The 12,742-nt window shown below is 35.5% G+C and overlaps 2 protein-coding genes and 1 non-coding gene across 8 annotated transcripts; 2 read left to right on the top strand and 1 right to left on the bottom strand.

Annotated features, from left to right (window-relative positions):
- Nucleotides 1-4,282: 4,282 nt before the first annotated feature.
- On the top strand, nt 4,283-5,509 carry LOC139110288 (bublin coiled-coil protein-like). The gene is made up of 2 exons (XM_070669935.1): nt 4,283-4,579; nt 4,727-5,509. Exons 1-2 carry the CDS (start codon nt 4,375-4,377, stop codon nt 4,894-4,896), a joined length of 375 nt encoding a protein of 124 aa, XP_070526036.1. The 5' UTR covers nt 4,283-4,374; the 3' UTR covers nt 4,897-5,509.
- LOC139110287 (heat shock factor protein) lies at nt 5,415-11,987 on the bottom strand. 6 transcript variants are annotated; one of them, XM_070669930.1, is made up of 12 exons: nt 11,728-11,987; nt 10,901-11,009; nt 10,683-10,807; nt 10,110-10,436; nt 9,953-10,035; nt 9,654-9,815; nt 9,349-9,411; nt 8,178-8,747; nt 7,661-7,766; nt 7,451-7,535; nt 7,109-7,336; nt 5,415-6,868 (listed from the first exon to the last, which is right to left on the bottom strand). In XM_070669930.1, the coding sequence occupies exons 1-11, from the start codon at nt 11,830-11,832 to the stop codon at nt 7,119-7,121; spliced, it is 1,953 nt and encodes a 650-aa protein (XP_070526031.1). In that variant the 5' UTR covers nt 11,833-11,987; the 3' UTR covers nt 5,415-6,868; nt 7,109-7,118. The 6 variants fall into 6 exon arrangements, with proteins under 6 accessions (XP_070526031.1, XP_070526030.1, XP_070526032.1 ...); XM_070669929.1 differs by having other exon boundaries at nt 5,415-7,336; XM_070669931.1 differs by having other exon boundaries at nt 5,415-7,330.
- Nucleotides 11,988-12,381: 394 nt separating this feature from the next.
- On the top strand, nt 12,382-12,453 carry Trnac-gca (transfer RNA cysteine (anticodon GCA)). Its single transcript has one exon. It is a non-coding gene; the product is annotated as a tRNA-Cys (tRNA).
- The last annotated feature ends 289 nt before the right edge of the window (nt 12,454-12,742 follow it).

The following is a 12,742-nucleotide window of genomic DNA, read 5'->3' as shown; positions in this document are numbered from 1 at the left end:
ATAAAAATACACGGATCGATGAATTCGTTTCTCTTTGATATCATTTAATCGTAAAAGACTTATCGACTATTTAAATGAATTTTGGTAACATAGAATGTAATATGTAATCGTTGCACGGTAGAGATAACTTATCCTAACTTTTAATCACAGAATTAATATGAAAAAGAGAGGAGTCTGTGAGAGCGAAAAAAGAGAGAGAAAGAAAGAAAAAAAAAAGAGAGAGAGAGAAAAAAAATCTGGGTTGGATACTTGATTTTATCGCGAGCGAGGCATCGCGGACAGACGTGCGTTCTCGGGAAACACGCGTTTGCGGGGCTCATCCCTCGGAAAGTTCGCGACATTCTGGAAATTAGCGCGCAATAACAATTACCGTCCCGGGCGGTTGTCGGGCTGACAAACGGTGGCCCACAAAGCGATATTTCGCGTCGCCGCCGGATGTAGGTACCATGGAAATCGTTCGTGTAAGGGCCCCCGCGAATGTGACGCGAGGGAAAGAGAAAGAGAAAGGACATTGTCCCGGGCAGGCCGGGCACAAGCCAGCGGGTGGGCGCGAGGCCGCGCGTCGCCGGGGCGTATGGTCCGCCGCTTTTGTGCTTAGTTAAATGAAAAGTCATCTCGAATCTATTACTTTCGAGTTTTGCCATCGGGTAGTGTAAATATTTGGGGTGCCCGTGTACCGCCGCTTGCGGCCCGGGATACGAACGCGACGGAGATACATAAGCGGAATGCCTCTTTCCATTGTTGCATCTCCGATAATTTATGATCCCCGTACGCCCTCGCCGTTTACCCCGCGCGTATATCCTTTCCACCTACGTCTCTCGCTTCTTCTTTCGGCCTTTTATCCGGTTCCTCGCCAACCCCGAGCTCGGCGGGCCTTTTCAACGGCCCCGTTCTGCCGATATCTCCTCCTGCGTATCTCGCCCGTCCCGCAGAAACTGGCCTTTCACCTCCCCCCCTGCCGCGATAATTGCACCGGTTTCGGGGAAACCCGGTGGGTTTTTCGCACTTTTCCCGAAAAGCGGACCGACGTTTCCACGTTTACGGTAGGGACGTCGCGGTGATGTCGCTGATTGTGTCGATTGTCCGGCTCACGGTTCCAACCCGCTTTGTTGAACTTTTATGGAACCGTTGGTGGTTTATTAGCTATACATTTATCGGTCGCGGCTGTCGTTAAGTCCGTTAACAGACGCGAATAGGGGCCTAATGAGGGGATAAATAATATCGAATGGTAGTATGGTCTGCCCTGACTTTTCGCCACATGTAACACGGTATTTTCCCCCTCGCTTTACTTTGCCCGATACAGTAGCTTGTTTTCAAAGGACGCTCTTTCGACGATGATATAGAAGAGCGATCGGTTCGTTGTTTTAAATTTGCACCGTACCGTATCGTATGACACTAACGTTTTCAGCCTTTGTACAAATGTCTGCGTCTCGTTTTTAAACCGTTCTCGAATTTCCTTCGACCGCACGAGCTTTGACTTTCAGCACTCTTTCAATTAGTACTATTATTATATTATATTACACGGCGTTTTAATCTACTTCCTTGTTAGCGGTCAGGCAATTAAATAAAAATATCGCGCGTTATTCGGACATTGATTAATTATATTAATAATTACAATTAAATGATATGCAGTTAAGGGCGTGTTGCCGGTTTACTTACATTTGTAGATGTAAGTTCTTCCGGTTAGGTTAAGTTACTTTTTGTTCGTCCTTCCTTCCTTCGGTCCTTCCTTCCTTCCTTCCTTCCTGCTTTCTGTGTCCTGGCAGTAGTTTGGATTATCCTGACGTGTTGTAGCACTTTAAATCATTTGACACTAGATCACACTGCTCTGCTTTTGTTTTTATAATCACCAACACTCACTCGAGAGACGAACGACGGAAGACGGTAGATTACCGCGGTGATTTTTTACGTTTAAAATTAAAATGCGCGACGGACGATTATTTGACGTAGAAATTTACACTCTCGATGTTCGCGAGTCCCGTCGGCGGAATAAAAAGCGACGAACGACGCGAGCCGCGATACGCAATGTTCCCCGCGCACTTTTTCTTCCTCCAGTTCCTCTAAAGTCACTTGTTGTAAACGGGACGAGTCTCGGCCGCGACGAAGAAGGCGGGCGAGGTGCAGATCCCGCACTCTGACGCTGGCGATTGCCGAAAGAGACGGCGAATGAGACGGGCCGCGATAGAAAATGTTCCCCGCGTACTGTTTCTTCCTTAAGATCCTCGGTAGTCACTTGTTGTAAACGGGATGAGAGTTTCGGCCGCGACGAAGAGAGACGGGCGAGGTGCGGATCTCTCACTCTAACGATGACAGTTGCCGAAACTCGCTGAACGTCGCTGACGAAGATGGCGAGTGAAGCGGGTTGGCAACGCCGTACTTGGCGAGTTTCACGTTAGACGCTCCGCGCGCTGCACCGGCCATGTAACCTTGTCGTTCCGACGCAATTTTTCCGAGCACGAAACGAAGTACAAAACGACAAGTGGCGTAACTCAGGCGTGCAAAAAATGATTCTCCGTTCCCGACTCGATAACGTCGACGCTTATTCGTACGCGAGACTTTCCTATCCGCGGTCAAAAATACGCGTAATTGCGGAGCGATTAGCACACGTCCGCGCGCCCGAGCCCCCGCAATTAGACTGACCGTTACAAATTCGGCCCTTAGATAGAAGGAGACAGCTGCGTAAAAAAAGTGAGACGGAGACAGGTCCGATCGTCGACGTTGTCCTTCTCTCGCGGAGTTCTCGAAACCGCCGAACTCAACGCCGAGTTAATTAATTTAATGATTTCTAGATTTTTAAATATACAAATATAATTATACCATAATAATGTACTACGTCTTTAAGTTACGTCTTATTAGGCACGAATTTCGTTATAGATACTCGCTCTATATGTCACGCATATGTGTACTCCCTAATGACGTTACACGCGTTTGTTTGCTCTTCGAGGTTTGCTAAACCTCCGCTAATCAAACCAATTAAGGTTTAATCGAGCTGAACATTCATGAAGCGTAGCTGAGCCGAAAGCGCTACGCAGACTCGATCGCCCGGGACTCGATTCACTCGAATGCAAGACGGTGCGAGGCTATGAATCGTCGTATTGTTTCGCATAATCATTTCATTATCGCTGCCGTACGCGCGTCAACATCTCGGAACGAGACGCTTGATATCACTCGCGACTGGGAGAAATCAATAATACCTAAATGATAAATCAAACACCGTTTTAAAAATTAAATAAAATAAAGCAAATCGTAGCGCGTCGAGACAAAATGCAATAAAATAAAAAATATTAATAAATCATAATTAAATTACATCTCGGTATAATAATAATTAGCAGCGAATTCCTCGGATTAAAGAAGATTCAGTACTAGGCAACCATTTGATTGACAGCTGGGGAGATTCCTAATAGAATTAGCGAGCAGCAGGAACTCCTCAAGGACGTTCAATCAGGGAAAGATTCATTACGGATATAGGAAAGTGGATGATTCATTAAACCGATTCTCTAAATATAGCCGAATCTGCGGACTTTTTCTGTAACCCTCGAAAGGAGTCAAGACTGCGGCGCAGTCGAGACCGCAATAACTTAGCTTACGTTAAAAACATACTACGCTCCGGATAGGATTAGCACGCCCTAATTTATTGACTCCCCGACTTCACCCGGGCGGGGTGGAGGGCTTCGGGATCCCCTTCCCTCCCCCCTCCCGGTGGTTCCGGGTTAGCGGCGTTTTACAAGAGGGGTGACCCGTCACAGGGGAGTTGCCACGAATCAAAAGATGCATATTGCATGCTCGTAATCAAGTCTGGCAAAATATCCGGCGCGCGGTGCGATCGTTCTAATTCAGCTCGAAGCAAGAACCCGGGCCGGATTCGGTTTCATAATCGTCTCGCGGAACTTAACCGTTGAATTATTGCAAACCGTATGGTTATAAAGACTTATAAAAAGTCGCGTGCGACATTTCGTAATCTAGAACGCAACTCGTCACGTTGAGTCAACTTAATCGAGCTAGATTATTGAAAATGATTGATTCACGACGTGAGAGAGCTCAGGGAAGTTCAAAGAAACACAAACAATCTCTGAAATTTCCACCCCTTCTTTTATTTATTTTTTTACATTTTTTTTAATGTAAGAAAAAAATGTGGAGAGGAAGCCATTGAATTGCTGTCTTCATTAGGCTGTTCGCGATCTGCGCTGAAAACGGCTCACCCGGCGACATCTGCCGGCGCCGTTGCGATCTTTCAAGCAGGAGACTTATTATTTCTCGCGAATTTCGTTCATCTAACCTTTATATCGCAGCGCGCTTATGCTCCCACATGACCACACACGTTTAAAACATATACATATATAAAGTCAGCTGATTTCCCTGCCCACCTCGGATCAGATGCAAGTTGAAGAAGAAAGAATGGTTCAGGACGAGCATCCAGCGCCAGAAGAGATGAAGAAGGACGCGGAGGAGACGGCGCAGACCGAAGAGACTAATCACGAGAACGACGACGAAGTGATGAGCTATGTCGCGGACGAGGAACACTTCGACGACATTTGTCACTATTATCTCGAGGACAATATTGACCCCGATGTGGATATCGGTAATTGAACGTATACTCTCTGTTAGGTCTTCCCTTGCAAATCTTGATTCAGAGATGACGATACATTGTAGGGCTGTAAAGAATTATTTGGCTGCTTTATTCTGTTCTTGTTGCGATAACATAAGCTTGTACTGTTAATATGTATAGGTATAAAGGCATTAGAAGACGAGCTAGATCATCTCCAAACTGCTCTGGACCATTTGGAGAAGAAGAACGATGATATACATGCACAATTGACTGAATTGCTGCAATCTAATCGTGAAGTTAGAAAACAGTTTCAGGAATCGTTGCAAATTGAGGAGCAATCATCAAAGTGATGGTTACTTTGTACTTAGCAAAATCATATATTTTGTTTATTTTAAAGTTATAGTATTGTTATCTTTGCCTTTAGTTTTGTGTAAGAATGAAGGAATTAATCTAATCATATCGATCAATGATTGAATATAAAATCTTCAATAGCATTCCTGATAAAAAGAATAAAATGCAACAGATTTATTGCATAATTATGTGTATATATATAAATATATGTGTGTATATTCGTTTAAAATATTAATGCATTTGTTTGTTACATATATCAATGTTAATTAAATTGCAATTGTAACTATTAAAAGTATATGAGTTACATATGTCAAATATACTTTTGTTAATTTTAAATAAAAAATATTTTATTTGGATAGTAATAAAAATAATATTTTTCTAACGTTTGTCGTATGTATCTCGAAATGTAATATAAATCTTGAATAAAACATGTTAAAAGAAAAGTCCTATTAACTTACACAGCTTAAGCATTATTTTACATTGATTAACATTGAAGACAAGAATATCCAAACGTTAATACATATAAACAGTTTTGTAAATTTTATTTGCATATGAACAAACAGATTTAGTACAACTGTTGATGGTAGTAAAAGTATTTTTAATCTGCTAAAATCAGCTATAATTATCCTGTATTTATCGATAAAGAACTGTTATTGTATTAGATATATAAACCAGTAAACTAATATAATCGGTGTTTCATAGATCTAAGTGAAGGAATTCTGTGATACGATATTAATTACTTAAGTAGTTTTGATGTGTGCATATCGCAACAGCTGTCTCTTGGCTGGCCCCTAGTTATTTCTAAACAATATCAGATTTTTAGTACAATAATATGTACTACACATTAAGTGCAATCAATAGTATGAATAGAGTTATTATCATTAAAAGCGACGTCAAATGATTTGTAGTTAATTTTTTTTTTTTTTAGTTTTTCATAAATTTTTGAAAATTTTACATTTTGCAATATCTTAAACAGTACTGTATCTGAATTACACAATATATACATTCGGTCAAATAAAGAAAATATCAGAATAGTAAACGATCTCGATAAAACAGCAATTTCGTAATCGATGCGTACGCTAAACAATCAGATTCTCAATGTTTAAAGGACCAAATAATTGATTACGTTCTTATTTGAAACATTAATACATAAATGTACAGAAAAACAATAAAAAAAAAAAACATAAGATTATTAACTTAATAGTAAAGTCCAAGAATAAGATTTCAGTGTTTGAATCAATTGTTACGTTAAAAACACTGAAATTTTAATTTGCACTATCACTTTTTGTTTTTACAAAGATTTTTTTTTTTACATACATACATAATTTGATTAATTCAACAAATTTAGACTTTTCTTATAAAATATAAGAGCTACGATTTAATTGACGTCATGATTATTACAAAATATTCAATAAAGAAAAATAATTAAGACAAGTATTAGGAATAGATTAAGTTAGTCTTACTTGTTCTTATGCTAACAGCATTATTTTATTTTATTTATTTTTTGTTCGATATATAATGAGCAAACAAGATCAAATGACGCATGAAAGCGAGTAAGACATTTACAACGCCAAATAAATCGCAGTCAAAAAAATGCTACCATGGTTTTTACAAAGATTATATCTTTTTCAAAAAGAAAATCTTTACAGCTACATACAAAAAATAGATAGAAAGTTTCCTATCAGAATATTATATACAAAGTAGAAACAGAAAATTTCAAACTCTCATATTTCTCAAATTTTAAGTAACCAACTAGTTCGGTATCTAATTATTATAGCAAGTGACATAAAGCACATACAAAGAGGCTTAATTTCTATTGTTATATGCTAAATGATAAAATCTTACAATGATGGCCATTGAATATACTAAGAATTTCTTTTTAATTTTTTTCTATTAATTAAAGATAATTTGTGTTCTTAATAATTAAAAAAAAAAATCTATTGAAATAAAAAATTTGATGCATCAATAAACCTGCAAAATATCTATCTGTAAGTGAATATCTTTTTATAAAAATACTTGTACTTTTTTATAATGTAATTAATGTTTTAAACTTAATTAGTTTTCAAATTTGAAACATTAATTTTAATCGTAATATTATTATTATAATAAACATAGCAAATATATCTCGTATTCATTTTTATAAAAATTACATAAAAGTTCAGAAAAAAATTAGTCCTAATAGTAAATTAAAAATAAAAGAGAAATTCTTACCATTAAATATTTACGATTTTGTATTCGCGTTATTATTTGTTAAAGCTTCAAAAAGTGAACTCTTTGTATCCTCTAGAGACAATGGATCAGCGTACAGATTCAACTGCAAATCTTGATTTGAAGATGACGCATTTCCCAAAAGCATGTCGTCATCAAAATCTAATAAAGAAGATGAGGGATTATATGCCATAAGTTCACCACCAGCAGATCTATTAGCAGAATCTGAAACTATATGTAATTAATTACCTTTTATTTTATTTTATTATGTAATTAAAAAATTAATTTCATATAGTTTTAATTTTATAATATTTTTTGTCCTTAGGACAATAATTTTGTACTTACTTATATGATCATTGTTCTCTTCCTTACAATTTACATTTAGTTCTGAACTAAATGGTAATCCATACATATCATCTGTGTTGAACAACTATAAAGAAAAAAAGTATCGATATATTTAAATTTTTAATCAATATAATTGTCTATAAAAAAACATCTTTAATTATTCTTATTAATATTTTTTATATGTTAAAATTATTTTAACATTATATTTACCGTATATAGTGTATTAGAATCAATGCTGTAACGTTCATCTCGCAACAATTCACGTAAATTATCCAGATCAGTTTGCATACATTCCAAATGATTGTCCATTTCGTCCCTATATAAAAATTATTAATAAAACATTATTCATAATATTTTAATACTCATTACATACTTATATAAAAAACCTTAGATATAAAATATAAACGCGCTACTTCTATTAAATAATAATTTTATATATAAATGATAAAAAATAATTTTACATATAACCAAGTACAAAAATTTTTGTAAGATTCACAGAAAAAAGAAATGTATTTTTTTATATTTTGTTGCATAAATACTATAGGTAGTAATGGGTATTGTTTAGTAAAAATAATAAAGTTTGACCGTCCTATAAAAGATAATATAAAAATAAAATTAATAACTTATCGAGTTGTATCTTGTATAAAATATAAAAAATGATACCCTTCTTTTCCATTGCGAATTTCCACTATAGGTGGAAATTATTATTAATAAATATTTATATTACCCATTGTTTGTGTGGACTTGCATCGGTCCTAACCTGTAATTAGTTTCGGCCATTCCAGAAGTAACACGGCTTACTGATAAATCTTTTGACGAACTTGGATCCGCCTTATCACAATTATTATTTTCTTTCTGTAGAGACATTTCCATTTTATTTTCATTACGTTGCTCATTGTTACTTGTCATTAAAATGCTTCTTTCCCCGTCTACTTGATTAGGTTTCTTATTAATTTTATTATAATTGCTGTTATCCTCTTGATTAGTCCTAACATTATTTTGAATATTACTGTTATCGAGCATTTCTGGAACAATTAGAATATCTTCTAATTTCATCATAGACGCGTCATTATCCAAACTTTCCATGTTATCCTCCAAATCAGCTGGAGTACCATCTATATCAATATCATTATCAATATCATTATCATCTTGAGATTTAATGTTTGCTGCCATTGCCGCGAGCTTAGAGCTTCGCATAGTCGCCATAGGTACTGGCTTTAAATCAATAGGCTTGTTTTTTAATAAAGTTACAGGTTCATCTTCGTCAGTAGATATTTCGAGCATATGTAATTCTGTCCTATAATTAAATGTATATAAGTTTATATCAATTATAATTAATTTTTAATTTTATTTTATATTTTACAATACTTAAACATTTCCATTCACATAAATAAATGAATATTTAAATATGTTCTTATATCTCAGTAGAATAATAAAGAAAATAGTATTCTAAAGTAAGAAATTAGAAATTCATGCAATACATTTTATCATTCAACGAAATATCGACAACACAATGGCTATTAAACAGATTTATCTATAGATTAATTATATGCAGAATTTAAAAATACAAGTAGTAATTTTTCTATAAGAAAAAACCATATTGTGCATACATACAAGTTTGAATAAAAATATAAAATGTAATACAAGTAGCATAGTAAAAATATGTATAAATATAAAATATTTTTCTAGACAGCTTATTATTTTCTAAGACAATAAGAATATTTTTAACCCTTTTTTTTATTATATAAAACAAAATTGAAATTTCTACAATTACAGAAATACAATCCATGCAAAAGAATTGCATAGATTTATAGATTGTAATATAATAAAATAACTACAGGCAAATTTTAAAACACCAACACCAAAAGACAAGAGACAAATGACAAAAGTAAGTTAACCTTGATTTTTTTCCGTTTTCCAATGATGGAATCAAAATTCTGACAGGTACCTTGTTTTTCCTCCTAGTAATGTTTAAGTATACATAAATATAATAAAAATGAACGATCTAATGTTCAAATAATACTAAAAACTATAAAATCTCAATGTAATAAATTAATGTGTTAAATATGTTAGCAAAAATTAATTTTATTTATCGACAATTTTATAAAATTATATACAACTTTTCGTTTTCGATTCTAATTTCCCATCTATAGTTTTCAGAAGTGATCAAGAGAGCGATATATACATTATAAATTAAACTTACTTTTTTTTGTGTTTGCCAACTCGTTTTTTCTTTACTTCAACTGTAGGATTTTCAATGGAACTTTTATTAAATTGAATAGTTTCCATATTAATTTCATCATCTGTCGGTATTTCATTATGTTCCTGTGGACTTTGAACATTTGGTGTTTTACTTTCCAGGATTCTAAAATAATTATTAAGATATATTTTTTTTAGATTGGATTAAGTTAAACCGTCAATTTAATTTTTCGATTATTCTAATAACTTTTTTGTTTTATTTCACATATATATATTTTAATTATTTCTTTTTAATTTACTTACTCGGCAACATTATAGCCTAGATCCACGTCAGGTTCTGATGCATCAAGTTCATGAATTACCGGTCCCATTGGACATTCTTGCGACTACAAAATAAGTATATATTATTGTAGCAAATGCAAAAATAAATATAATTATAATACATTACATATAACATTACCTTAGACAATTTAGTTTGTTTATGCGAACGACTTGAGTCATTTATCATTAACGGGTATCGTCTTTTAACAGATAAACCACTTCTGGATGGTTGTACAAGAGTAACAAGAAATTGAATTAATTTATTAATAATCTGTTGCTGTTTTAAGTGTTTTTGTCTTAACATCGCTAATTCTCTCCACAAGGTTGCATTTTCGAGTTTCATCTCATTTAAAGTACTATCCATATTTTCCTGACGACCCCTCATGTTTTTTACTTCAGCTAACATTTTACTTACTAATTCTGGTTTAATAGTAGCAAGAGTTGTATCTTGATTTTTATTTGCAACCTAATACAAATAAAACATAATTTTATACGTGTAATAAAATTATTATAACCATTAAATTAAATTTACAATAATTTTATAATTTAAAATAAATTAAAATAATAAATTTTTTTTAGCATTTTAACACAATACCATATTAATTACATTTTTGTTTAAAATGAAACAGTTCCACATGTAGTACTATTTAAATATAGTTGCAAGGGAAACAGATAAACTTCCCTTGTATATTAATAATGTTAATATACTGACCTTCCTTTTAATTTTCTCTACTAAATAAGGTTGATCTTTGCAGAAATACTGATGTGCAAATTCTATTTCATCTTTATCACATTTTAGGCCACCCAATTCTACAGAAACTTTCTTGTGAAATCCATCTGATAACAAATAAGATATATTATACATAAATTATATAGTGTAAATTATTTTAATAATAAAATCTCATTAGAAAATTTATTGCAGGAACTTACACATATTCAACTGTCTTATAAAACTGGCCATATTGTTATGCTTGTAGTAAATTGGTAGCAAGTCCATTGTGAATTTTGATTGATTTCTAATAAAGAAGCTTCTTCCATTCTAACAAAAAAAAAAAAAAAAATTAATTATACATTAAAACTCATTGACTACATTTATCAGACTTAGACTTCTTTTTGTCTAGACTATAGATTTAAACTTGTATACATGTCTCAAAGTGTGATACAATCAAGATCAATATTAATTAATACATACAAAGTTTGTTACCTAACATCATGATCTTGTTTCTCCACTTGTTATATCATAATTGCATATTAATCCGACTAGTTTAACAATTTAAATTGTATTAAAATTCTGTTCAAATGTAAAAGAAATCAGATGCGTTGCCAGTAGCTTTTTGAATGAGAAGAAAAAAAAACGTCAAAATGATCAAACGATAGCGCAGAAACCGACAACAATCGCGCATTAATACATAAGTTTAAACGAAATACGACGACAGCGGAGTCACCGGAAGAAGAGCGTGTCGGGGTCGCGTTGCATCGGCAACGCGCGTTAATCGATGCGGCTGTTGTCAACGCAATCGCCGGCGATGATTGCCGACGAGGTCGTCATTTTCAGAACAATTTGTCGGCACGGTCTGTGGTTGCGGCGGCGATCGCCGTTTGCTTTGTCACTTGCCGACGGAATAGGCGGCAAGCAGGAGGCCTCGACGCTGACGCGATTCCATTTCGTTACGTGACTTTAATCGATCTTACGCGAGATAAGCTTGGATTACGTGTGATCTTCCGCGTACGGATAGCTAGTAAATAAGTATACTCACGGGCGCCCACGAAATAAGGCTGTTTGTCTTTGGGTCCTCGACCATTTTCCAAAGCTTGGCAAGGAACGCTGGCACGTTCGCGCCCAAGTCCGACGTCGTATGCATCCCGGTGTCTCGTATGAAATCCGCTTTGCGAACGAATACCTTGTGCACCTCCGTGTTTGGTCGTACGAACTTTTTCTCACATCTTCAACCACGATAATCACAATGGCTGACTACCGTGACGGAGTATGACGACTGTGACGATTCTGCTGCAACCACACGACGCAAGCGCCGGTGAAGTTAGAGATTGCATCGCAATTGGCCACCGGGCGGCCGAGTATTCGCCGTTTCACCATTTTGCGTCGCACTTGGTACGCGATACGGCGATTTGAACGAATGGGACCGTCCATACGTTGCTGAACGCAGCGCATGTCGTCACAAGGCGACAACCTTAAAGCTTAAACGCATTCTTTCGTGCATTTCTGAACGCAGCCTATATCTGTGCTTTATGATTATTTTTACGCTAATTGCAGATTGATTTTTAATCCAATTTATATTCCTTTCCTATCCTCGTTCTTTTTACGACATAATTTACTTTTATTTGTGTATTTTGTATATGCAATAAATTATTCGATTGATAGAAAAGTGTGCGTTGAAGACCGATAGGCAATTGGGGGTATAGCTCAGTGGTAGAGCATTCGACTGCAGATCGAGAGGTCCCCGGTTCAAACCCGGGTGCCCCCTCAAACTTATTTTTTTGCTCTTCCGCATCACATACGTAAGCTGAAAAGCAGATGCGGCGTTTGCTGCGGCCGGCGGCAGCTAGTGAACGCGATTTTAGCGTCGTGTCCGTCAAGATTCACATGTACCTCATGTATTATATACCGCGCCGGCCGGATTGCCGATGACCGATTTCTCTTCCGTTCTCTCATCTCCTGTCTTTACCGTCTTTAAGATTACGCAGATGCGGCGTTTGCTGCAGCCGGCGGCAGCTAGCGAATGCGATTTTAGCGTCGTGTCCGTCGAGGTTCAC

The sequence above is a fragment of the Cardiocondyla obscurior genome, linkage group LG20 (genome assembly GCF_019399895.1).
Source record: "Cardiocondyla obscurior isolate alpha-2009 linkage group LG20, Cobs3.1, whole genome shotgun sequence".
Lineage (NCBI taxonomy): Eukaryota > Metazoa > Arthropoda > Insecta > Hymenoptera > Formicidae > Cardiocondyla > Cardiocondyla obscurior.
The sequence above is the reverse complement of the archived record's forward strand: the minus strand, read 5'-3'. Positions and strand labels throughout refer to the sequence as shown.

Excerpts from the sequence above, each read along its gene's own strand:
- LOC139110288 (XM_070669935.1), top strand. The coding sequence starts at position 4,375 with ATGCAAGTTGAAGAAGAAAGAATGGTTCAGGACGAGCATCCAGCGCCA. Across the intron at positions 4,580-4,726 it reads TGACCCCGATGTGGATATCG|GTATAAAGGCATTAGAAGAC; the intron begins GTAATTGAACGT and ends TAATATGTATAG.
- LOC139110287 (XM_070669929.1), bottom strand. The coding sequence starts at position 11,832 with ATGCATACGACGTCGGACTTGGGCGCGAACGTGCCAGCGTTCCTTGCC. Across the intron at positions 10,036-10,109 it reads AACAAACTAAATTGTCTAAG|TCGCAAGAATGTCCAATGGG; the intron begins GTAATGTTATAT and ends CTTATTTTGTAG. Across the intron at positions 7,767-8,177 it reads CAAGTCCACACAAACAATGG|GGACGAAATGGACAATCATT; the intron begins GTAATATAAATA and ends ATTTTTATATAG.